Here is a 26,816-nt window from a genome sequence, read left to right on the forward strand (position 1 = left end):
CTCGCATAATGTGGGTTGCATGAGCATGTCTCGAATGGCAAAACAGGGCTTGGGGTACGCTTTGCCTGAAAGCCAGGCACTGGCTCTCCTCACTTTGGATTTTCATCCCATGGCAAAACAGAAAGCATAACGCCCGCCCAGCTCCCAGGCACCCAGAAAGATTGTTAGTTATACAGTGCTTGCTGCAAAGCATTACGTCTTCCAGCACAGAAATTCTTGCAGATTTAGAGACAGACGAATGCCTCCGAGGCTTACACCTTTGCAGGACAGGGCAATTATGCTCCAAAGGTCAGGTGCTGCTACTGGAGAGATGCAGGTTTCCAGGTTTGATTCCTATCGCAGCTGAGATAAGCAGCAACCACAGTCTGGGAGCGGGTTCAGCTTTCAGGCTTTTGTTCAGAGCTGGGATTTTGCTTTGGGCCCATTCTTAGCCAACAGCGAAGTGGAACAAAATCACTAGAAGAAAGCATTTGGCGTCTCCATTTCTCTGGACAAGGTCTGGTTCCCCCCTGCTCACACTCCGGTGGCTTAGGAAAACAAAATCGTGCTCCTTCTCTGTATCAGATCACGCACACAAATGGGAACTGGCAAACGTCTCCACCGCTCACCAGCAATTTCTGCTGGAGGAAGGAGACTCAGATCTAAGCACGCCTGCGCTATATACAATTTACATCCCACTTAAAGACTGAGAAGAGGAAATAAGGGGACTGTGCTGCGTTCGCCTTCTGCTGGACCCGCTTTCATCCTCGGATGGAACATGCGAAGCTTTGTTCTATGCAGTAGCACACGAGGATTTCTTGGCGCTGCCAAACCTTACAATATGACCAAGTATTTCATAACCTCTCATTTTCCTTTTAAGCCCCAGCTCTCAGTCATATGCAGTTATACAAGAACCTCAGCTTTCATTACGGAAAAAGAAACCCTTCGCACTCCTCCCTCTTCCCCTTCCAAAAAAAACCCCCAAGCCCCCTCGCCCCCCCAAAAAACCCAAATCAAACAAAAAAGACCTAACAAAGCAACAATGAAATGCTTCAGAAACCACCTCCACTCTTCAGACACATGGTTTTAAAAGCGGGGCTCCAGATTTGGAATCCGTGAGCTCTGCCGTGCTTACTCCGTACGGCAGAGGAGCCCCTAAGAACAACTCTCCGGCTTCTTCCCGTCTTTAATCTGTCTCGGCAGGCACAATAAGCAACTACAAATGGAATAACAATATCGAAAAAGGGGGCCGGGAGGAGGGGAGAGAAGATGCTGTAACGCAGAGGCGGCCTGAGATACCGGTGAAGGCTTTTAAGAGCCATACATGCTAATTACGGTGTTAAAAATCTGTCAGTCGGAGGGCTGGATATTAAATGGAATTGGCTTGAGATGACAGGGCTGAACTGGATTTTAAAAAATTATTTATTAAAATGCTCTGGATACAAATTAATGTTCTTAGTTCAAAATGTATTATTGTCTCTCTGGCTTTGATCTGCGGAGCACTTTGAGCGATGAATGGGAAAGGTTGTCAAATTTCCCTCTGCACGCGCTCTAAGTGACTCCGCATCCCTCGCCGAAATGCTGCTTTGCAATTTCCTTCAGCAATACCTCTCATTACAGCCCCGGGAAGATCTGCAGCCGTGCCCCACGACGCCGAGGAGGAGCGGGGGTTTGCCCCCAGCGCCGTCTGCGGTGTTCTGCTGGGATCTGGGGCCAGGCTTGGGGCCAAGCTCCTCTCCTGCCTGCTGCAAGGTCTGCAGCAAGGGGCAAAGCCAGTTTTGGGGTGGACCGCTTGGGGGAAAGAGGGGGCATCTGCACGGCCAACTGCCCTCACGCTCGGGACTGATAAAAAGCTTGCCGAAGCCAGGGATAAGGCTGGCTGACCCAGCTTTTGAAACGAGCTTTGGATCCAAGAGCCAGGACTCGGCTTTGCCCAGCGAAAAGCATCTTTGGGAACGGCTTGGCTCTCCCCTCCCGCTGATGGCAAGCGGCCGCTCGGTCTGCGCACGCTGGTCAGACCGAAAATAAGTGGTCTATTCTAGGAAACCTGAGGCTGAGGGGTGTCGCCCACCTCCAAATCAATGGGGCAGAGGGGCCAGGACTCGCAGCGCGGCGTGCTTGTCCTTCCAACAGCCCGGACGAGGCGTCACAGCCCCCGTGCCGATGTGCAGGCTGCCCGGGAGGCTCCGGCTCCCAGCCATTCACTGCGGTCCCTTAACCAGCAAGCAGAGCTCAGATGCAAAACCCCTCCGGTGGAAACCCTCGCATGCATTTTTGGGCGAGCCCATCACTGCTCTGCGCCCTCGCACCGTGCCTGGGTCCCGGGGAAATCGCTCTCCCCTGCCCGAGCAGCCCGGCTCATCCATCACATGCAAATTCACCCGTCGCCTCCAGCAGCCACCGTCGGCCACGTGCCTTAGCTCTCCATAGAGTTCACTCCACTTGGCTCCCAGGTCACCTCCTTCCTTCCCACTTTATCTCTTCTTATTTTTTATTTTTTAATTTTTTTTTTTTTTTTTTAAACAATGTCTGTACAGTTTCACTCTCGATAACACGCGAGTTAATTAAGCCGTGATCTCCTGGAGACAGGTTGCTACAAGGAGATAAGCAGCAGCTTCTGTTCACCATAAACAGCTGTGCTCCTGACCAGCTTCTGGGGATTTGCTGCTTTTGTACAGAAGACAAAACAATCATTGCCAATTAAACCTGGACATCATCTTCTCCCCGCCGTCGGTGAGTCTCTTGACGTCACCTTCCCCATGATCCTTCCAGAGGAGTTGAGGGTGCAGCAGTGTACTGTGCGGCTTAGAGGAAATTAATACCTGAAGTTGTAGTACACCAGATAACGCTTTAATTCACTGGCAGTGCAGCAGTGCTGCTTAAAAGACAAAAGCCATTGCATTTCCAGCAGAGTTGTGTCATATAATATGGTTTTGGTGGATGAACAAATGGAAGGGGAAAAAAAGCCCAACCAAAACCCGGGGATAAAAAAAAATATCCTGCAGGGTCAAGCAAAATGTTTCATTTGACCCAAACAAAACTTCTCGGTTTTGCATTTATATTCTGACACCATCTCAGCCCCGAGCGAAGGCAGCTCTCGGCAGCGAGCTGTCAAAGCGGGACACGTCAGGCTGGGCTCTGCCAGGGCCTGCCTGGTGCCAGCGGCCATCCCCATTTTCACCAACTATCAGAGACGACGCACGTTTTACAAGGGCTGGGCGAAGCTAAGCCAGTGGGTTTGCAAGGGCTTTGGAGGGACAGATCTGGAATTTAAAAGGTCTCAAAACACTGGAGAAATGGCCTGATGTGAAAAGTGAAAGCGTGAAGCAGGATGCTGCAGAAGGGAAAAATCAAAGCAAATTAAAGCCAGACCAAACAATTTTGCTCCGCCCAGCGTGGGAGGCCTTTGCTCCCCTGCCACTCTTCACCCGCTGCAGAACCACTGATTTTTACCAGTTGTCACCAATTTCACCAATCGGATGACACCAAAACACCAGGGTGGACCCAGAACCATCCACAAAATTGGGATAATAACCTTGACCTCACTCTGCACCCAAGGGGAGCAACCGCCAAGGCTGGAGGACAATCGGATCCAGCAGTAATGAGGGACCTGGAGATGCACAGAGCCGGACCCGCTGCACCCACCAGCGATGCAGGGCTGGGTACCGGGCCAGGAAAATCACCAAAATGGCAGGATCTGAGACTTTCTCACTTCTGAATGCTCAGTAACCTCCTCTTGGGCTGCTCTGCTGCCGACACAATTACCAGAATATCATAAGTGATATGCTAGGAGCTGCTCATTAAACACAGTCACTCTGTCTTGAGGGATGGAGGGGAGAAAAGAAAGGTGGGGGTTCCTTTTTTATTCCCCCTGAATGTGGCTTTAATGATTTTAAATCCCTTCAACCCAATTACAGCTCTGTAGCCTGATTAGGGACTCTGAGCTATTGTGCACTGGAGCCATTATCTGGCGGCCCATAGAAAAATTAGTACCTGGAGAGGCTGCACTGGGAAATAAATCTTTCCCTGACATTTTGGGACCAATTCTTGGCCAATTAGAGCACACTTTGCCGCGTAGGTAATGTGTATCCAAACTACTCTCCCCGCTGAAAAGGCCAAGCAGAGAACAAGTGTAATCCATGCAAAAGAGAAGGAAAAATTACCCGCTGCAGACTTGTAACTCGCCAGTGCTCCCCGACAAGTTATGCGCCCTGCTGCAAAGAGCTGCCTCGGCCAGCGGCGACAAGCTCCCTCTGACCCCGAAGCCGTGGGGCACGGAGCAAAAAAAGCTGCCGATCTTTGTGCTACCAGCCCCATCCTGCTCCTCTCCTGTTGCCCGTCTCATCTCAGAGCCCTGGGCTTGTCCGGGATATCGCTTTTGCCTGCAAAGCCCGAGCCGCAGATGTCTGCTAATACAGAGCATGAAGGATGGATACAAAGCCAAAGAAAGGGACCTGGCTGGTGACAAACGTGTCCCAGCATGGCCCTGAGGCTTTTGACTCTGCAACGATGACAAACCCATTCGGGCAGCGAGGACCTGGCTGACGGAGCCGGGCTAGACTTTGCACAGACTGTGCAGCAAGCGGTGATGGCTCCGAGATCCCCCAAAAGGGACGGGAAAGACCCCAGGTGGATCCGAGGAGGTCTGCATCCAACCTGGGGTGGGACAGCCCAGGAACCTGCTCCACCAGCCCCAGCCCCCAGCAAGAAACGGGAACCCAAAAAGAAGCTCCCACAGCTCACAGAGCGCATGGGCAAGGTGGACGGACAAGGGGGACATCAGAGATGGCCTGAGGGGAAAAAAAGCAGCAATTTCTACTGGTTGAACAAGAGAAACACAACCTCCCTGCACTAAAACCAGGAGGAAGCTCCTTCTGAGCTTTTTCTCCTTCACTGGCACTTGCCCGGCTGATGTGGCACCTCTCTGTCTCCTCCTCTACCCATGGGCTGAAGCTGTCCTTACAGAGGCTCCCTAATCGCCAAAAGTCGCAAATAACCTCTCGCTTGGGTGTCTCAGCCCCGTAACCGGTGCTGTGGACAACCCTCCCGGCCGTCCCCACGGCGCAGCACGAGATGCTCCTGCAGCCACCCTATGCACGGGAACCACCAGGTCGCCCGGCTCTCCTTCCTCCCATTGTTCTCCTCTGCAGCGCTTCCAGGGCAACGGGGAAAATGAGGATTAAGCCAAAACTGAACCTAAGGAGAAGACGATCCCAAATCTACCACGTCCCGGCCAAGCAGAGGGGTCTGCTCTGTCCAAAGACCTGCCACCGGAGCTCAGACGAATGCTCCGAGGTCTCATGCTACGTGGTTCCCTGGGGACCTCTGCAGCTGTGGGGTGGATGCACCCTCTGGGCCAGCTCCTTGGCGTCTTTGCAAGGTGGGAAAAGCCTGGCTCTACCTTACAGATGAATTTTGAAATAAGCAGTAGTCCTGCCCACGCCTCCAGAGGAAGAGAACTGAACAAAGAGCTAAGACCGCTGTAGAAAGCAGATGTCATAGAATCGTTTAGGTGGGAAAAGACCTTTAAGATCATCGAGTCCAACCGTCAACCCAACACCACAGATGCCAGCATGCATAAAACATACCAGCCTCCCCTCGCACACAAACTGAGCTCAGCAAAGACCGAAACCCCCAAAAGTTCCCCCCTGCCGCCAACTTTGAAACAGCAAGTTGAGCTACAAATGGCAACCGTGTGTTTATGATGTATTTGCTCTTGGTTCAACAGCGAGATCAAGGAGAGCAGCCCTGCCTGCCATGAGCACAGCGGTCCAGCTGTGCAGGCACTAACGGCACAGCTGGCGCCGCACGCTGCCGTGACGGCAGACCCAGTCGCTTGGCAAATTAAACTGGTGCCTCGCGTTGCCTTTTAACACCTTCCTCGCTCACCCGCCCGGGGAGGCAGCAGGAGAAGGGATGGAGGGTCTGCGGGTTCATCAGGCAGTCAAAGCAACACGGGGAAGGCTCGAGAGGGAAAACGCATACGCAGGCTGGATCACAACGCATCTCCGCTATGGGGTCGAGTTAATGTTGCATGGGCATCTTGATGCAACCTTTTGTCTATAATAATACTAATGGTGGAGCGGTTAAATTCATCCCTGGTGAGAAGATGATCATAGTTAATGGAATTAATGCAAGGTTTTAATTTGCCTCTCGCTGCTCGGTCCTAGCAACTCCCCAGCCTCCAGCAGAAGCGCCAAAAATATGGTGTTTGATCTTCCCTCCCCTGATACTCATGTACTTTTCATAGTATTCACCATCTGGAGGTGAGAAAACCCATCAGGCCTCCCGGCTTCGCTGCAGCACCGACAATCAGGCAATCTGGTGCTGCAGCCACAATGCAAGCCCCAGCTCTCCCAGCTCAGCCTCGCCTCCAAGGCTGAATTTGTGGACCTCAATACATGGTCCAGCAGCTTCTAGGAAAGGGCTGGCTGCAGGAGAGGTCAGCAGCGCAGGGCTTACACGGCCACAGCAGTAGCCGGCATCTCCTCTTTGTGCAGGAGCACCCAGGGATGCCACCAGACCTTGTGGAAATAAGGGAGAAATAAGTAGACGTGGTCCAAAGTTGGGGATGCAAGCTAACAGCAGAAGGATTTGGGGGCTGCTGGGAGCACTGCAGACGGTTGGGATGGCTGAGCCCCTGGGGAGCACGCCCAGCATGGAAAAAACACACGGAAAAGCTGCAAAACCAAGTGAAGAACCGGCCAGGAAAAGGCTGATCCAAAAAGACTGGGACAGCAAAGATGGGGGAAAGGAAAACAGTATTAAAAAAAGCAGCAATGTGTTGCTGAAATGAGATTAGAACAGTAACAGGTTCACTCCCGTGCCAGCTAAATCCCCATTAAATCAGATTAATGCAGACAGTCTTTATGTAACTGACCAAGAAGATCAATATTGCTGTTTCAGGTAGGGGAAGGAAAAAACTTGTCCTGTTTGACAAAAACATATCACTGATTACATACAGCGACCTCCATCAGGGCTACCTTGCTGAAAACTACCGAAATTAGGCTGCCTGGGTGGGACCGGCTAGATCAAAACCATCAGGGGTGGCTCGTTCCTGTAACCCACTGCCGCTCTGGGGGCTAATGGAGGTTTTTTCTTTCTTGGGCGGAGGAAATTTGGGGTTTCTCCCCTTGCCAGGGCTGCGAAGCTCCGTGCCCCATGGCAGGGTGCTTGCTGGGAAGTCCCCCAGCAGCCACAGAGCCGCTCTTCTAATCCATCCAGGAGTTTCCCCTGTGCCAGCAGTACTGAAAAGCTGCATCCCATCCCTAAGTCACATCCACAATGACCTTTTCTATGATTCCCCACTCCTACCAAACTCGCTCCCACTTTTTGCTGTGGACAGAATCAACTCTCCCTGCAAGGCGGGCACCGGACATCACTGGAATTCACCCCTCCCGAAGCCTCCCAGCCCTCCAGGATCCACCAAGAGTTTGGAGAATAAAAAAAGGAAAAAGAACTCAGGGGAGGGAGGGAAGAGAGCGCAGGAGAGCCTGGGATTATTTTCTCCAGGAGCCATTATCCGAGAGCCTATAGCACAATTAGCACCTGGAGAGGCTGTGCCATGATATAAATCTTCCCGTGACATTTCAGGACCGATTCCCCACCAATTAGAGCGCGCTCGCTCACACCGTAAGCAGGCTCGCCATGACAAAGGCCAACCCCGGAGGATGGGAAAATCCATCGGGAGGCGAGACGGAGCGACGGCATTGCTTTGGGAGGGGGTGCCGGGGGGGGCTGGGGCCAGGCATCTCCCCTGACAGCCTGGTCCGTGCACCCGCAGTGCTCCTTCCCGCGCTCCTGAATCGCACCGGACGACGGGAATCGTGGCCGCTGGCTGCCGAGAGCTCAAAAGCCCATCCAAAAGCCCTGGCCTGAGCCCAAGCTTTTCCCAGAGTTTGGAGAAGCAACCCAGGAGCTCTGGCTCCCTCTCTCCCCATCTCATCACGAGGGGTGGATGAGACGCTCTGCAGAAAGCACTGGTTTTGTTATTCAGTCCTGGTTTTGCAAATGGAGAAGCACCACTGTATTTCCACAAACACGCCAGTTTGCCCGCCTTTTCGTTCTGTTTTTTTAATTCAAAACTCTTGTGTTTAAAACAGTCTTTTGCTGCAACCTTTCCTTTACATTTGCTTTCTATCAGCTGTAAATCTGAAAGCTCAAAAGCAAACAGAAGACTGCTTTGATTTTGTTGAGGCAAAAGAGTAAAATCCAGTCAGAATATTTTCCTGGATTTTAAATCCGGTGACATTTTGAAACATTTTGTTTGTGAGCTGAACCCGAATGATTTTTTTTTTTTTTTTTGATACTGCCATCAATGCAAGCACCACTTCCAACCTCAACTCCTGGTTTTTCTAAACAATTTGCTCTGTCCTCTACAAGAGCAGATTTCCTCCATCCCTCCTCCTCCCTGCTTTGCACTGGTGCCTCTAAGTGCTCTCTCAGGGCAGCACCCCTGCCTACAAATACGCTGCAATTCCTCACAGATCACGGCTGCTTTGCATGAGGAAGGTGAGCCATAAGGATCCCTAACTTTGTAAAAATGATCCCGTTTTCCTAGCTTTCACATCCTCCCACCAAGTGTGTGGGGGACAGGGACGGGGTGGGCTGTGAGGGGTTAAGGCAGGTGGGGCTCAGCCCTGCCCGTGGAATATCCCTCGGTGCTTGGAAAGCTAAAAATAGTCATAAATTGCTTCCCCAGGTAGTGTTCACCTGTCCCTTGGGGGGATCAATCACAGCATCAAAGGGAAGGCATCTCCAAAGGGCTCGGCAGATGCAGAAACGCACGCGCTCGGATAGAGGCGCCGGGTGGATAACTGCGGGAAATCATGGAGTCAGCAACATCCCCTCCCCACCTGCTTCTTTGGATTTTGTTTTGATTTGTTGTTCTATTTTTTTAATTATTTTTAAAGGTTTTTTTTCAGATTTGCTCAAGAATGAGTGGCAGAAATCTCAAATTTAATTTAATTAGCACCTCCTCCCTGCCTGGAAATGGCTTTCCTTCAACCCTGACGGTTTCATCCTTTGCTGGCTTCCTTTGGCTAACATTGACTACTTCCCTCTGTGTTTCTAATGGACTTGAAAGACTCTTGTTACATACTTTATTTGTGCTCCAGCACCAGCGAAGATAGACTAAAAGCTGCTGGGGGAATAAATTCAGATGGCGAAGGGATGCAGCAGGCCCAGCAAGGCGGGGGGAGAAGCAGCACACGCACTGCTTTTTCTTTCTCTCTGTCCTAGAGAGATGCTGATTCATTTCATTTTTTAATTGTATTTATTCCTTGGCAATCGGTGGCAGACGTGGAAGTGACAGTGACGCTAGATGGAAGGCAGCTAATAAGTACCAGCCTTTAAAAAAAAAAAACAAAACCCTGTGGGCAGATGCAGAGTGCTGTAAATCAGCATCTGTACGGGACAAGAGCCTTGTCTGCCAACGTCCCATCGCCAAGCGCTCCGCATACCGTGTTAATGGAGGGGGGGAAGGCATTTAAAACGCAAAGATTACCTCCCGCTTTTACAAGCCCCTGCATGTTGAGGGCAGAGATGAAGCTCCCAGATCAGCAGCCGGACTTGCAAAGCCATGCAGGCAAGGAACACGAAAGGAATAACCTGCCTGCTCAGGTGTCCCTTTCTCCCCCAAAAAGCACCCGTGCAAACCCCACCTTCCCGCAAGCGGCACAAGCGGCCTCGAGTACATCCCTCCTGCAAGCCAGGAATTTGTTATTCTAAATATATACTAATTGCACGTTGGCAGAGAGAGCAAGGAGACCCTGCACCGCCACTTGCACGGCCAAATGAATGCGCCTTGACTGGCACCGAAGGCTCCGCTGTGCTGCGTCATAACAAGCGTGCGGCACGTTTGCCGATGGGAAGATGGGTTGGCTTCGCGGGGCTGGCCAGGAGCACTGAGAAACGGACCTCTTAAATAATTGTGCCTTGGTTTTTAACAGGTTTGGGGAGCTGTATGTTGTGCTGGCGAGGTGGACTTGCAGGTGCCTGATGAAAACCCTGTACTTCTACAGGAAAAAATCGAGTATTTACAACTGTCTGCTTTCAGAGACATTTTCTTAAGAGAAAGGGAAGAGAAAACCCAATCCCACTTGACTGTGCCATTGGCTCCAGCAGCCTGCTATTTGACTCCTTTGCCACCCATAACATTTTACTCTGGGGTTAGTATAGTCACTTCTAAGTGTATAGTCACATATCACAGCAACTACCATGCTGGTAACCATGAAGCTGGGAAGAGATTCGCACTGGGGAAGAGGACGACACCCAGATCGGGGACTAAACCCCATCACGCTCAGCACGGCACAACGGAGGGAAGGGAAAGCAAGCGGAGATAGAGCCTGGGTCTCTTAATTCCCAGGCAGAGTCTCCTCCACCAAACACAGCGCCTCGTTAGCCAGCATCTAAAATTATCAGAGAGATAGGTCATACCCTCATGGGCACAGCCAAGGTGGGACAGACCTGCAGCTGATGGAGACGTGTAATATTCAGAAAGCACGGACTCACGGACATGACCAGCAGGAGTGGACACAACTACGTCTCTCCCTCAGCTTCCTCAAGCAACTTGGAAATGCAGAACCCTCGCTTGCCTCCTTCTCCCTCTGCTCTCCAACCTGTGCAAGACCCCATCAAGCCTTCACCCTGCTCTCCTCCCGGTGACGACCCTCCCGTCACCTGTTGTTCAAGCGCACACACGCGCTCTCGGCATTGCACTTTCTAAATATAATCTACTACCTAGCAATTACCAGGCGTAGAGAGTAGGACTGGAGTTGTATTGACTTACAAAGCCCACACAGTCGGAATGCAGCCCAAACAAATCAATGGCATATTTAGCCAAATAAACTGCTCTAGCGAGCTGATGACACCAGCCCTCCTTGCGTTCACTGGTCTGGAAGCACATTTTACCGGAATGCCTTGTGGTTTGCAGGTAGAGCAATTTTAAAGGCATGAGGCAAACTAATGCTGGTGCTATGGACCTGACTTCCACGTAGTCTGATCCAACTTAAATTATTACCTGATTCTGCCCGCTTACAGTCATGAGAGCATGGCCCCAGGTCTTGGCGACCACCCCCAGTTATTCCCTCTTCCCCATTAAAATCTGATAGTGAGAAAGGATCGGCGATACTGTTCTGGGGCTCACAGCTCTCGCAGAAAAGCAGACAGGAATCCAAGGCTGTCAAGGAAGAGGAGATACCGGGGAAGAGTGGTATTGAAAAGGGGAGTGGAAACACAAGCAGGCGTAGCTCAGCTTTTCCAGAAAAGCCAGCTCCCTTTGAAATAGCAAACCCAGTCACTTTTGCAACCCATGGCTCCCAAATTCAATTTTCGGCTTAAAAGCCGGAGCAGACTTCAGACCACTTGCACCCCGAGACTGTGTCCCTTCCCCAGAGAAGTCGGTCCTTAAGCCTTCCCACCGATACGGACTTGTAGACCCTGCTATGGATGGGCCCAGGTTGCAATAGTCACTGTACAAGCACCAAACAGGTCCTTGAGCAGACTGGATCCGCTTTTCCCGTAGTTTTGCATCTGGGGAGCAAAAATATTTCCTCCACAGAAGCAACAAGTCAAATAACCTAAGTACTTGAGGTCATCTTCTCCAAACCATTTAAAACCATATATTATTAAACAGGCAAATGTCAATAGAAAACGTAATTTGGAAAGAAAGACCTGAAATGTTTGTTTTGAAAAGTGGTTTTGAAAATGGACATTTTCCAGGCTTTTTAATTTTTCCTTTTCTTTCTTTCCTTCCTGGCTGAAACTCTTCACCAGATTTGGCAGGGCTTCACAGATGGCGCTGGCCGACCCACAACTGATTTTTCAGAGAATAAGCTATTTGTCCAAAAGAAGAAAACATGCCCAGATTTGCTCGGCTCCAACCCTCTCCCACGCTGCTCTCCCTGCCGCTGCAGCCGTCAGCTCGCCCACCCCGCTGCAGGGGCTCCAGCAAGAGGCTGCGTGGAGGAAAGCTCTTCTAGAGCAGGTGAGGAGCTATTCCTTCATCACCAGACGGATGCAGACGGGCAAAGAGCATCTCTTGCAAAGAGCAGCGGAAGACGCAACAGCACCCGACGCCTCTCGTGCGCTTTGCTTCTCCCCGCACTTAATGAGGCGGGATATTTGCGCTCAACGGGGCTGTTGCCTTGCTGAGCGAGTTCCCTCGGTCTCTGCTGCCCGCAAACGCGAGGCAAAGCTTGGCCTGGGCGCACAGAAACGGTCGTGATTCGCAAGTAAACAAATGTGCTGTTCAAGATTTGCTCTATCGCTGGGCAAATCCTCTTTGATTCTGAGACTCTGGAAGCGGAGGCAGTCGGGGAGACTAATCCCGAGAGCCCCTATTCAGGCAAGCTCAGCACCGAAGCTGTCTGAAGGGGCTGATGCTCAGGGAGATGCGGTGCTCAGCGCCCACGAGGATGTAGCCCACGAGCTTGCCCTAATCTCCGAGCACCTCCAGGAGAGCTGGGAGAAGCTTTTTTTAACGGCACTTAGGAACCTCTTTGCAGCCCGCGGCAGGGAAGGAGAGTGGAAAGCGTGCAGGCAGCAGGGGACCAGCACCACGTACTTCTGCAAGCCAGGGATGCCAGCAGCTCCCCTTACCACCGCCATCCCAAAGGCAACCCAGCTCCCTCCTCACGCCGCAAACCCCTCCCAAAACCACGATGCCACGACCTCGCCGCTTGCGCTAGCAAAAAGGACGATGGGAATGGCTGGCACAGGGCTGAGGAGGGACCGTGACTCGTCCTCCGCCTCTCCTCAGCACCGAGACCCTCTGATGGACAGAACACCCACCAGACCTAATCCTGATCTCCTTACTGAGATAACGCTCAGCCCCTGATCCCCAACTAGGGAAACGGGGAGCATTTATCCACGCCTAGGATGAGAAGTCTGTATCCTACAAACCATGCCGCTTAGTTTAGACTCCCTGTGGTTTTGGGGGCAAGAGAGAGAAAGGAGGGTAGGCGCAAGTATTTAAGGCCCTGGAAAAGCAGACAGGTACCCAGGGGGATTTTCAAAAGAAGACGTGAGAGTTAGGGAACTAGGGAAAGCCTTTACCGATCTGACCATCGGCTCCATCAGTACCCCACAGATACAGCACTGGCTCAACCCGCAACGGCATTGTGAGGAGCAACATGTTAATAGCTGGTGCACATAAAGACAAGCGAGGATTTGATATAGCTCGGTGGAAGCCACCACATGGCTATGCCATTTGCAGCAGCTGAGAAGCTAGCTGTTGGTGTTTGCTCACAAACAATATGTTCGTCAGGATTTGGCCTCGTCTCTCAACTAGAAGATTTCCTTATGGAAGTTTCTCTGCAGGGAGCAATGCCACGGAACATGCACGGCAGGATCAGTCTGGCATCCAAAGCTCCCAAAGAAAAGGCACGGCCAGTGCTCTAGTCACCTCCTCTCGGTAAACTAAATCATTTAAATATTTTTCCCTCCTTTCCCGCAGTGCCCTGATGCTGCTATTACCCTGCTGGTGTTGAGCTAGCAAGGGCCCAAAAGAAATGCTTTCATGTTTTTTTTACACTTGCACTTAAAAAAAAAAAAAAAAAAAAAATCAACTAAAAATCTATTTCTGGTTATTTGTGGTTTTGCTTCCTGACAGGTTCACACCTTTGTTGTCCCTTCAGAGGATGCATCAAACACTTGTGATGAGCCAAGTGACCTGGAAGCGGCCCCAGCTTGTGCTGTGAGACGATACCCAGCGCATGAGAAGCAGATGCAGCCTCATTTTCCCAGGAAGCACAACGGAGCCGCGTTCACCTGGAGGGGAGGGCTCCCAGTGAGCGCCGGCAGCCCGACTTTACGACTAGCACGACGCAAAGCCCGAGGAAGTAGGATGATTTTTATGCTCTTGAGAAGTACCACATGGCAGCTAGCAAGCAAAGTCCTTTTTTTTTTTTAAAAACCTAGAGGACAGATACAACTTGGCTGTGCAGCGTAAGCACAGCCGGGGAGCTCAGCCTGGAAGAAAAGCACCCTCCATCTCACAGCCGAGCCCCCAACCCTACCTGCAAAGTCAATTTACTGCTTGGGTTTATTTGTTGGGGAGAAAATTCCCCATCCGTGGAGGCGCGTAGGGAGGAGGATCGTAAATCTGCCAGCCTCCGCTCCTGACGCCTCCCCGGGGCCGGCCGCAGCCGGAGGGGTCCGTGCTGCCGAGGGAGCCGCACGCAGCTCTGCGCGGTCGTTCGAGTGTCTGATCAACTGTGGAGAGTTTGCACAGCTTGGGAGGAAATTAGCTCTTCCAACTCATTTCTACACTTGCCAGCTCTTCCTTTTAGCCCCCTGCCTGAGCTCCTTGGAAGAACCGGCTTTGTCCATAAAAGCAGCGGAGCAGTTACTGTAATGTCCAGGGCCCCCAAATGCTGCTATTTCTAGCACTGTCAATAAAACAGGCAAAAAGCTGGTCCCGTGGGCGCTGCAAAACTCACCCCTTGGGCCCACGGGGCTGCCCACAAAGGTGCCCCGGTCCTAAATTAATCTGAATTTCTGCAAAGGCTCCCAAACCTCCAGCAGCCTTCGTCCCAGCCAACTTCCAATTTACAAGGGGAATGGTGATACCCCTCAAGCAGCAACACTTCCCCTGCTTGGAATGGCGAGTACCTGCACAAGATGGGCTGCCCTCCAAGATGTGGGCTGGGAAGCCAAGGGGACCTGGGGAGCCCGACATGTACATCAGGCCCGAGGCCACGCGCCGCTTTCCCCTCTCTGCTTCTGTTGTGCGGCATCCCATAATGTCATGTCCATTTGCAGATTGCACTTTATTGGTTTTTATTTGGCAGCCTCGCTTGACTCTGCCCTTTAATTTATCCATTATACATTCTGATTAATTGGCCGATAAAGCTCTGTCCAGTTTTTTAAAACAAATTCCCAGTCCATTTGCTTTTAGTGGAACTGCGAACAAGCAGTTTAGCTCATTACATTATAGCGCTCGTGCTTAAGGTTCACTCTGGAAAAAGATATTTCAGGATCATACATATGGAAAACAGCTCTGATCTGCATTAATAATCCCTCAGAGGGCTGGGGCACGGTGCTAGTTAAGGAGAGATCCCACAGCTCTCCCTGCAAGCTGCACGGGAACTCACCCTTCCTCCTGGTGGTCCTTTTCCCAGCAGACTGGAAACCTTTCTACCCATGCCTTGATGCCAACTCAGTGATGACTTCCCACAAAACCAGCGTTTGCACCTCTCTTTCTCTGGGCTTTATTGCCCAGCCGCTCCCTTTTGCAACAAGCCGCCTCCAGGCTCCCTTTCCTCCCATACACCCTCTTTCAGGGCTAGAAAAAAAATCTCTTTAAGCCCCCCCAAAGCCACTGCCGGAGCCTCTTTCCAGCCCACCTCCGTGGTGTTGCCTTCAAAGCTCTCGGTGGTAGCTCCGTCACCAGATTTCTGGCTGCCAGCGTGGTACGGCCACGGCGGCAATCCCTCATACCCAGCTATCTTCAAACACCAACACCTCCACCCGAGCAGCACTTCTGGAAGAGGATTACCGTCGCCCATTGCGGATGCCTCCTTGGGCATCCCTTGCTCCCATGCCGCTACTTGCTTTGTCTGCAAAAAATCCCTCTTTTTCTTGGCACCCAAAGCCCCAAATGTAAATCTGCCAGACCCTATTACAGGTGCAAATGAGGAGTGACACATGCAGAGATGGGAGCGAGAGGAGGAGAGAATTAATTCTGCCGGGCTGACTTCTAAAAAGCATGAAAGGAAGAAAGAAAACTAACCGGAAAGCAAACGCCATTTCCCCTGAATATGAAAGTAGGAGTGAATAAGCGATGGACTTCCACAGGGCGCCTTAATTCCCGTCCGTCAGCCTCACTGCCTTTTCTCCCCTCAAAATGTTATTATCTATCACTCTCCTGGCGTGAACAGGACTGGGTGCATCTCTCCGTCTCACTAGCTCAGCTGATAAGCTTGACAGACCTGGGCACTGGTGACAGCATTCACATTTCCAGTGGATAAAGTGCCATTTACATGAGGCAAGCGCTGGTGATTTTCCATCAGCCGGGACAGAATGAGGATGGGAACAGCTTGTAAGCTTCCTCTCTGGAGCAGCGCTTTTTTTTTTTTTCCCAGTTTGCTTTTTTTGTTGTTGTTGGGGTTTTTTTTTGGTTGGGTTTTGTTTTTTTGGTTTTTTTAAGGGCAAAATCTGGACCTTCTCCTCCACTCGGATTTATAAACACCACCATGAGCAAGGCCCTGGCCCTGATTAAAATTCCCAGCATGCCAGAGTTTGCAAAAATCTCCAGACCAAAGCAAAACAAGCTCAGGGGAAAGTCTGGCAACCCATTATATCTGGCTGTTGTCGAGGGGATTAGAGGGGAATTTGGCATGCTCCCTTTTTCCTTCCTTCGGACTCATGCCTTATATTTTTCAAGGATCCTTCTTTAGACCACACTGCTTTCTTCTGGAGGAGCTGGTTGGTTTTTAATGTTCCCTTTTGTCTTCCTGACACTGCTGCTTTCTTCGCCTTTTACTTTGCAAACCGTTGCCTTCTTTAGGCAGGAACAACCAGCAGCCAGTTCCCACAAGGGAAACCAGGGGGGCTGGGGAAAACGCGTGGTTGAGACAAATTCCTTCGCTATCGGTCTCCTTCCACCCTACGCCTTCAAGTTTTCAATCCTTCTGCCCCAGGCAAGCTGGACCCCCTCAATACTTAAGGGAGAGAGTGGTCCACACACCCTTCTGGTGCAGTTGGCCTCATTTTCTCCCATTCCACCACGGGGGAAGAGAAGAGGGTCTGCACGGCACGGAGCCAGCCCCAGGGGTTGCACGGGGGACCAAGGGACTGGGGGATGCAGCAAGGATGCTGCCGCTGCAGCATCAGGCTGCAGGAAATAGCTACAGAACCCCTGCCTTGCTCCCAAAGCTGTGCTCAGCAGCTCGTCGTCCCCCCCCCAGCGCCCAGACGAGTCACGTCGCGAGCAGTCACGCCACCAACACAAGTAAAACTTCATCCCTGGCAAGCGTGATGGAAGCAATAAAGATCTCCGACAGCACTGATAACCACCAAGGTCACCAGCTTACGGGCACGCTCCTCTCTGACAACCAAGGCTTTATTGACTTTAAAAAAAAAAAAAAAAAAAAAAAAAAAAATCTCTATTTTTTTTTTTTTTTATTTTTTTAGTTCATCCACAAACTTATTTGCAGGCCTGTTTCAAACCAGGGGTCCCGAAGCTGGGAAGGTGGATCCCCATCCAACAGCTTCTTTAACTAATCGTTATCATGTTCAGAGGACCCCGTTAGCCCTGTAATGGATGTGCCTCCACAGAGGAGATGAGAATCAGATACAGCTCAACGGCAGCAGCCTTGGAGGTTCATGCATGGCGATGCTGGAGCTAAGGGCAATGCAAGGCTGACAAACCTTGGTTTGGACCAGAACCAACCACCCACCCACCTTTTGGCAAATGAGCAGCACGACTGATTAAAAGATGGGAAAAATCTCTTACTCGCCATTTTTTCTTTAAATTATACTTGCAGGAAGATGACCTTTAGGAGGTTTTTTTAGCAGAATACTAAACCTACCTATTGCTCTACATCTCTATCTTCCTTTCTAATTGGGAAAGTACCTAGATGAGGGGAAAATCCCAGACTTTCACCATCGATACTGTTCCTCTTAACTCTCCACAAGCAGAAACCAAGTATTTACATGAAGGACTAGAGGACACAGCCATGCCATAGGCGAGGGAGTACAGAAACGCAGTAACGACCTCGGGAAGAGGAGTGGGAGTAGCAACAGTGGAAGAGGAAAAAGTAGGAGAGATTTCTCGTTGCTTCCCTGTTTCATCTCCGCTGTAAAGTCATCTGCTTGGACACCCGCCCGGGGCTGGGGACAGCAAGGATGCGCCAAGCCATTTCCCATGGCTTTCACCCCCAGCTACAGCCTTTGCCCAGAGGGCATCTGCAGGAGCTGCTCTGATTTCACACCTAAATCCTTGCTGGAAAGGGCAACGTCTAACTCCCAGCTATCCAGAGGGATGGTCGCTCGCCCTGAGGTATGCCGCTGGGCTTCCAAGGATATTATCCAAGGATAACCCCAGGTCCCGTATGCGAGGAAAGGCTGCTCTCCCCGGGGTTGGGCACAGCATGGGTGGGAGGCTGCTGACCACAGGAGCTGAGCAGCAGCCGTGGTGTTTCTTTGCCTCAGTCATTAATCATAAGGACACAGGGAAGGTACACAGTTACTCCAAGCAGGCAGCGAGCCAGTCATAGAGGAGGAGGGAGATACCCCTTTCACCTTGTCTCCTTCAGGGCTACTTCTGGAAACGCCAGAAGCCGGGAGAAGTCTTTGGCTCCATCCCCTCCCTCGAGCCGCTCCAGCAAAGCCCAGGAGCTGCAGCTACCAAAGGAAGAGGAAGAAATCTTCCTCCTTTCTTCTTCCCTGCAAAGCTTCTCCCGGCACCGGCAGGAGGCTGCGCGGGAAGGAGCTGCTCGCTGGAGGAGCCCGTCTCGCCCACCTGCCTTTGCTTCCTCCTCTCCTAAAACCTGCCTGGGCCAGCCCCTCAACATCTGCCATGCTGCTCCTCTTGCCCCTCGCCTGCTGTTCAGACAGACCTTCCCACCCGTCTCCGGGCCTCCAGCTGCACTGGCTTTTTCCAGCAACCTCCTCCTCCTCCTCCTCCATCCAACCCTGCAGAGCATCCCCATTCCCACGTCCTCCTGCTGCCGGACACGGCGAGAGCCGGAGGGGCTGCGACCTCAAGCTGCTTGTTCAGCTGCAAAACCAGGATTTGGGAGACATGATGCTCAAGCACCTACTTAATTCAGCCAGAAATCTGCATAGAGCCCCTGCCTGCCAGAGGGAGGGTGCTCTAATAGCACAGAGCCTGGGAGAAAAAGCTAATGTGCCACTATTTAGATTAAGTCATACAATCTGCACCTTGAATCCCAACCTGTACAAAGGAGATCACAGGAGTTCACAAACCTTTAGGAATATAAATATTGCAGAGAGCACTAGAGCCTCACCGACTGTACAAGACAGGTAAGAAAATCAACACTCAGCCTCTTCGGAGAAGGCTCCAGAGCCCGAGTCGGCTCCAAAGCTCCAGTTTGCCTTGGTTTGCACTGGAAAAAATACCCCCCCGGAGTCCAGACTCACAGCCATGCCCCCAACTATCTCCCCAGCCATACCCTCGCAAAGCCTTTCTTCTTGTCCTCGTGCTAAGAAGGGTTATTACTCCTTCCTCACAGCATGCGACAGAAATGTTTGTGCAGAGAAAAAAAATCCCCCAAGTCAGTACATTAATGTCCTGCAATGAAAAATAGATCTGTCTAAATATGCTCAAGGTAATTCAGAATACATTTGAGGTGATTTCAGGCTCTAAAGTCTGCCTGTAACAGCATTTCAGGCTGTGTTTATCAGTGCTTTCCCCCTGCACTTGCATTTTTTTTCTCCCTAGTTATTTTTAAAACATTTGCACAACAACAGAACAAAATGATCACGGCTAAGGGTAGAAATCAGCCTCACAGCAGCCTCTCCCAGCAGCTCTGGAGATTTTACCTTCCCATTTACCGAACCCAAAGCCTTGCTTACTGCAGGCTGGGGTTCAGCTTAGGTCAAGGCAAGGCATCTGACCCCCACCCTACAGCGACAAACCTGCAACGAGTTCCCCGAATTCAGCCCAGCCGAAGCCAAATTTCAACCCGGGCGACGCGCAGCAATTCAGAGCGACGCCGAAGGTCAGGCGTTAGCTTCGCCTTTGTGGCTCTTGCACAAGAGCTCTCATGTCGCAGCTAAACCTGAGGATGCTCCGCAAGTTTCGACAGGACCAGACCCTCCTCTGGTTTCGACCAGAGAGCCACCCAGCCTCACGCCTGCTGGAAGATAAACCTTCCCGAGCCAAAGCGTGCACAGGGTTATGTTTAGCCCTCATATTCGCTGCTGGGGAACATGCGGCGTGCCTGCTCGGAGAGCTCAGAAAAGCTCCTGCTGGTGCCCCAGACGCCATCGCAGCCCTCCCTGCTGATTCACCGCAAGGAGACAGGAGCTTGAGAGATGACCCAGAGCGGCGAGCCATACATCCTAGAAATGAAACATCAAACGGGCTGCTCCCAGTAACAGATCACACTGCAGAAGTTCTGCAAAAGCCCCATTACACATGCACAGCAGAGCTTTGGGGAACAGCACCGTGGTTCCCCCCCAAGCTGCAGAATCGCACCCGATTTGCAGAGAATAGCAGAGTTTTGCAGCAGGGCGAGGAGACCCAAGCAGAAGCAGGCATGCAGGCCGCTGCAGGGGTGTTTTCCCCATATGACCAAGAGAAATTCGGTGACTTGGAGCCAGTTCAGATGTATTACCGGTGGCAAAACCACCCGGTACAGACCAAGCACTGACAACACGCTGCGGCAGAGGAGAGCTCGTGTGCGCGTTGTGCACAACTCGTACGTTGTTCCGAAGTACGAGCTTGGAAAAGAAACAGAGAGAGATGGCTTTGGGCTCAAGGGGATCCATCTGTTTTCGAGGAGTATTTATTTATTTATCAATTAATGTATCTATTATACCTTGTGCTTTTGCACCATCTTGAAAACAAGGAGTCATAATATCCCTCAAGCAATTCTGCCCCTTATCCATCTGGTAAACAGCCATTCTGCTTTATTTTCTGGGTAGCTTTTTTTAAGCTCTCCAGTTTCTAACAGCGCTGAAATCCACCAATTTCGTGACAAGGACATCACCATTAATGATGATAGCAGTAATAATGACATTGCACTCGCGCAGCGTGCCTCCGCCGGCAGATTTCAACCCATTTTACAGTCACCTGCAAGCACCCATCTGAGGGAGCCAAACACGACGCTAATTTTAGAAGAAGCAAAAACTTGTAGAGAGAAGCTGAGCTCTTCCTCCAGTCCCAAGACAAGTCTTTAACAGAGTTATAAATAGGAACCAGGATTGCCAGCACCTTTTCTGCTGGTAAATACAGGATATCACATGAGTGCACGCTCAGTGACATTTTCCCAAGCACTTCTGCAATTAAACCTTTTCTCTGGCTTTACACCGCCTCAGTATAATTACGGAGAGCTTTTCAGAGGCCAGAGCCCAGCGTTTGCCAGCAGAGGGAACCTTCCCATTGCCGGCTGGGAGACCGAGGGACCCTTCAGAGCTTCTCCGCAGCAGCCAGCATCGCTCCTCCCGTGCAGCTTTGGGACCGTGGCACGCACAAAGGTGGCTTGCGACCCACTTGGGCACCCCGACGCGGTTCGAGTGGGTGCAAAGCGCCTGCCTCCTGCAAATACTCCGCTCGCTGGGACGCACACGGGCGACGAACGCGGCCCTGGACACAAACCTCCCCAAAGACAGCATTGTAAAATGCCATTTGCGTCTCCCTGGGACACGTCCTCGCAGAGCCCGTGCCACCTATTGCTCGACATAGTAACCCATACCCAAGGGTCCCCAGGCAGCCCCCAAAATAAAAAGCAGCCTCTTCCCCAGGTCAGGGGGAGCAGACAGCTCGCAGCCCCGCGGGGGGGTCTCTGCCCGTTGGCGGGGAGGGAGCTGCTGCCTCAACCCCAAATTTATGCATCGCTGAAGTGTATGCCTGCATCCATTATTCACATTGCTCACCCTAGGCTACAGAATGTTCCTTTTAAAAAGTTTTTAAGTAAAATAGAGTCTCTAAACGAATGACATGGGGTTAAACTATGTCTATTTCCCAGCAAAAAACATTAAATTATAACATACATATATATATATATATATATATATATATTCCCCCCGAATGACGGAGCTGGTGCTGCAGCTGGAGGCAGGGCTAGGGAAGGAGAGACATGTGGGATTTATAGCCTGAAACCCTCTAACAGTTGTTCACAGCATTAGCTCTCTGCACATTATAAACACTTACCATTTCCATTTCATGCACTGATTGTACTTTGCAGTTATGAAGTTGTTTCCACTTTCTCCTCCCCACCCCCCTCCTTCCCCGCTATAATATTTAGTCTGCAGCTCTGCTTATTTACATACTTAATTTCAGTTCTGTTTGCAAACACAAATTAGTTTTGTGCAATTACTTTGTGCATGGACATGGAGTTTATCCGCTTCAGTGGTTTAACAACACTGAAAGTGACTGCACAGGACCATATGGCTCTCTATATATAATCACAATATTACCTGCACATATTAGTTACATAAGAGCTACGTTATAATTAGTGCAGTTCAAAGAGGTTCAAAGAGAAGGAAAGGAAAAGAGGAAGGGGGGGGGGGGGGAACAGACAAAAAGGAAAAGTAGAAAAGGAAAAAAGAAAAAAGGCTGGAAAAGCAAAAAAACGGGGGGGGGGGGGGAATAAAAAAGGGAAAAAAGGGAGAGAAAGGAAAAAATAACACAAAGAAAGGAAAGGCGAAAAGGATTCCCCGACCCCATCACGCCGGCAGTGTGGGAGAACAGAGCTATGCGGGAAATTGATTTTATGACAGAAGTGAAAAATCAGGTGAAAAATTGTTTGGGTCAAATTAAATATTTTGTTCAACCAGAAAATAAAGGGTTTGTTTCATTGTCAGGTTCTCTCTTTTTAGTTAGCACATTTGTTTAATCTTAATAACAACAGTTTGTTACTTTTTTTTAAGCCAAAAAATGTAATTGAAACAAAAATCCAAGAGTTTTTCTGGAAAATGAAACAAGTTTTTCTAGATATTGTTTTTTCCTTTCCCCAACCCAAAATTGCTAGCCTGAGCTTAGTTCCGCAACACTTCCAGTTGGCCCAGATGGCCCTTTTCCAGGGAAATGAATATTAAGGTGAAAACCTGCAATGGGATCTACTGGATGGAAGTTTTTAACAACCCCGGTGAGTGGCTCCTGCATGCAAAGACATGCAGGGTATGGGGGTGGGGTTGGCAACTATTTCCCACGTTTTTTCAGGTTTTTTTGGTGGTTTTCTTTTAAAATCAAACTCTGATTCGGCGTAGCTTTTGCTGGCAAGTATTTTAACCACAGCTAGACATCGGGGATCCCTAATGCCCCCCCCAAAAGCGGCCCGGTGCTGGTGACCTCGCAAGGGGCAGCTGGGCTTTCCCATTCATTCTCCTTCCTGGTGCCACCAGGACAATTTGCCCTGACAAACGTGGACATTTCCTAGGGACAGCGGGGTTCACGTCCCTTGGCTCCCCGGAGGACCCCGACCGTGCAGGACCGCGTCTGAGGGATGCTCTCCCGCCTCGCCGCTCCACGGTGCCCCCTCTCCCCCCCGGATTTGGCAGGGCAGGGTTCAGCCGCCAGCCTCGTCCCTCCGCAGCTCGACGGGATGAGGGGATGGGGACGAGGGACACGTTGAACCGCGCCAGCATCCCGGCAGCGGCAGTACCCTTGCTACAGCACCTCCACTGCAGCTCAATCTCCACGGCCCATTTAATCACCCGTCTTCCCGTACAAGCAGCCAAAGACCCCGCGAGTGCATCATATTTTATGGTCTGCTAGGAACCGGTGTAAGAACACAAATTCATTTCACATGCGGTGAACAGCCTCCAGATTGAAAAACCTGCTAGCCTGGAGCCCTGGGAGCCTCTGACCTACACACACAACATCCCGGTCGGCTTTTCCCCATGGCCCTTTTGGGTGCTGGGGACTTTGAATCACTTCATAGCTTCACCTATTCCCAGAAACATTGCAGAAACACTTTTCTTTTTTTTTCCTTTTTTTAATTCCCTTCTTCCCCTGCTGCTTGCAAGACGGTCTTTATTTATATAATACATTTCACATCCAAGACATCGCTGAGAGCTCTACACAAATATTAATTACCAAGCCCTAGGTGGTAAATTATAAATATCCGTTCTCTCAAGATTAAAAATCCTACGTTTAATAATAATAATAATAATAAAAAAAGACTGCACTATGGCACATAAAGTGCTACATGAAGGAGTACTCCTTTGCTCCAGGGCTGCCATAAAACACATCAGACTCCAGAAAACTTAAAATAGAGAATGACCAAGGGTCGGTGCTTAGCAGCCAGGCCACCAAGCCGGCTGCACGTCCACTCAGACACGCAGCTCCCCAGGAGCACGCTGGGCATTTGCAGCCTCGCAAAACGCAGCAAGACGATGCAGGGGACAAGTGGAAGTCGGTGTAAATAACGATGGATGGGTGGGAGTAACCCTCGCCAACATCTGGGGAGCATCTCTCCTCTGCCTGGCCTTTATCTCACAGCTGGAAATCGTTACCCTGCGATATCTCTGCTGATACCCATCTCTCAGGCAAAGCAGGGCAGCATCCCTCCGCTTGTCTAACGCTGATTATACCCGGCAGGATTTCTGTGCTACGCGAAGTGTCAGAGTCCCGACAACGTGATGATGGACTCGCTGGGTACAAGGCCAGGTGTAATAAGGAAGCAGCTGCTTTTTGATTCCGCTCTGGGATCTCTCGTCCTTGCAGAGCACATTTCTGGGGTGTACTTGACGCTCTTTTCCCCAAGCAAAAAAACCGCCACGACCGACAGCGAGAAGCACGCACGAGAGAGATAAGAGACCCGGGGTGGGTTCTGCGTGGCCGCAGCACGAGGCAATCCCCGGGGCCGCTGCTGCCCTGCCCGCTCGCAGCCGGGTCCAAACACAACCAAGTAAAACCCAGCGCGCGGCTCCGCTCCAAATCCTTCTGGCCGCCCCGACGTGACGGCACAGGACCACTAACGTGGGACGGCCGAAGCCTGTCCGCGAGCAGATGTATATTTAAGGGATGCACTTTCAACAAGATGGAGAGGAAGAGGCAAAGCTTCCTCCTCTCCGGCTTTTTATCTCCTGCCACAACGCACGTCAGGCCATGCTGATGCTGTCAAACCCCAAACATCTCCGTTCCCTCTGGCAGCTCTTGTGGCCTTTGCAAGACTCGCCAGGTTTCTCCCAGCGCTCAAGCAAACCCGCAAGCCGCAGTTCGCCTCCAAAACCCCAGCAGAGCAGCAGTTTGCTGCCGTTCTTGCTCCCTGCAGCCCTGCCCGAGCCCGCTCAGCTTTGGTTCGAGCGCTCAAGTACCTCACTTCCAAGCTGTGGACGGTACGAACAGGGCAGATCATTTAGGGCTTGGGGTTTTGGTTGTTTTTTTTTATTTTATTTATTTATTATTATTAATATTACTTTAAATTTTGATTGTGTTTGTTGCTGCCTGCTGGCCTCCCCTTTTTCGCGTAGATCAGGGCAATCAACAAAGAGGATAAAACCCCAGCTTCCCAAAGCGGGAGAGGCAGGCAATCAGAGCTAGTGGAAAGGACACGCCAGGAAGTCAATGAAGATTGGAAATAACATTTACAAAACTGGGACTCAGCAGGCCCAGGGTACTTCGTCTGGCTGTTTGAACAGTGTGTGCTCCTCTTTCCCTTTGAGTGCAGCAAACAGCTGGTCTTTAAGTAAGGGTACCTGAGGATAATAATGCTGGTGACGATCACTGCAGTAGCCTCCCTGTGCTTTGACCGTGATTTCTGCTCGCGTGGCTAGCAAAGTCCGTGCAGCTGACTTTGTACACGGGGGGTGTTTAACGATTTGCCTCTGTCCGCTAGCTACCTCCACACCAAACCCCGGCAATGTTTTAGGGACCTCGAGCAGCTCTCTGTCTCTGCATGGGGCTTGCAGCAGGGCCAACAGCTCTGCAAGGGGCAGGCAGGAGGCTGGACGCAGCACCCTCGCTGCACTCTCCTCCCGCTGCCCTCATTTTGCACAAAATATTAAGCAGGAATAGACGGTGGCTCAGTTTGCCACCTAATTTCAAAGGCTGGTGCCTCCAGCTGCCTCTTCAAACCACACTTGTAAAGGAAGGAGGCTTAATTTGGCATTCATTTAGCAAGAAAAAGCACGGGTCCTACAAAAAACATGAGCAGAACGTCGTAACTGTTTGCTGCTCACCCACAGCACGATGTCCACTGGATTCCTACTGCAGCATTATTAAGCACCCTCCCCAGTACACACATCCCATCCCCAAGGAATAGCCACCGTAAAGCACAACACATCTTCAGAGGAATGAAGGGGAGAGACAAAGAGAAGGACAAGGAAAAAAAAACCATCTCCAACTAGAAGACTATTTGATTTAAAAAGAAATCCCTCGTATAGTCACACAAAGAACAAGAGTAACCATTACTTCTCAGACAGATCGGAGGTTTGACATGGAAAAAACCCCACCCTGTCCCCCTTTTTCTGCCTCAGCATGATGCCTTGGAGCACAGCTGACGGGTCAGGAAAGCTTTTGTCCGTTTTGGCTACCACCACCGTTGCAGAGGAGATGGAGCACGCTGGGCTACCAAAGTGCCACCTCTCCCTCTACTCATCCATAGTCCAGGACCTGGTTAGCTACATAGCTCCCAAGGAGCAGAATAAGTAGGACCTCCTATAGGCTATGGTACGTCAAGACATATGGGAGCAGCAATACCCCCTGTAGCCGAAACAGCTTTCTCCTGGCCCTGGTTTCCCCCCTCACTCAGCCATACTCTCTGTTTCTCCCCCATCCAGCCCCAGCTGTGGTCGATGGGTCCAATTTCACAGCTGCTCAGTTCCAAATTGGACTTGCGCTTCCCAGCTGTACTCGGACTCCCGCATTTGTTTGCTATCAGCTTTAATTAGGAGAGGTTTCATCGCCTGACACATCCAACCCTCTGCTCCAGCTCCTCCACGGCCACCTTCCTCACCCGCTCCATGCTGAGCAGGTTGAAAGCTTGCAGCCGCTGCCTTGGACCCATCTCCTCATCTCCTGCCCTGCCAGCTAGGAACTGGCACGGCGTGAAGGCATATATGCCCCTGCCCCACCGATGGGCACCTCTGCCAGGTCTCTCCCTGCCCGCTCTTGCTGAGCCATGATGCAGAACTGAGCTGGAGGAATCAAAGCTGATTCCAATCTTATTATCCAACACGGCCCTATCAGCTGAGACAGC

At 51.1% G+C, this 26,816-nt stretch overlaps 1 protein-coding gene across 11 annotated transcripts in view; it reads right to left on the bottom strand.

The window, feature by feature from the left end:
- The window catches only part of LOC138686197 (protein CEPU-1), a 350,752-nt gene that overhangs the window by 71,466 nt on the left and 252,470 nt on the right, over window positions 1-26,816 (bottom strand). The window contains exon 1 of one of the 11 annotated variants that reach the window (XM_069788164.1): window positions 15,713-15,744. The exons of the other annotated variants lie outside the window; for them this stretch is intronic. Coding sequence (XP_069644265.1) covers window positions 15,713-15,729 — 17 coding nt within the window. The 5' untranslated portion in view covers window positions 15,730-15,744. Of the gene's footprint in view, window positions 1-15,712; window positions 15,745-26,816 lie in introns of those variants that run through there. 11 annotated transcript variants of the gene reach the window in all.

The sequence above is a fragment of the Haliaeetus albicilla genome, chromosome 7 (genome assembly GCF_947461875.1).
Source record: "Haliaeetus albicilla chromosome 7, bHalAlb1.1, whole genome shotgun sequence".
In the NCBI taxonomy this organism is placed as follows: Eukaryota; Metazoa; Chordata; class Aves; order Accipitriformes; family Accipitridae; genus Haliaeetus; species Haliaeetus albicilla.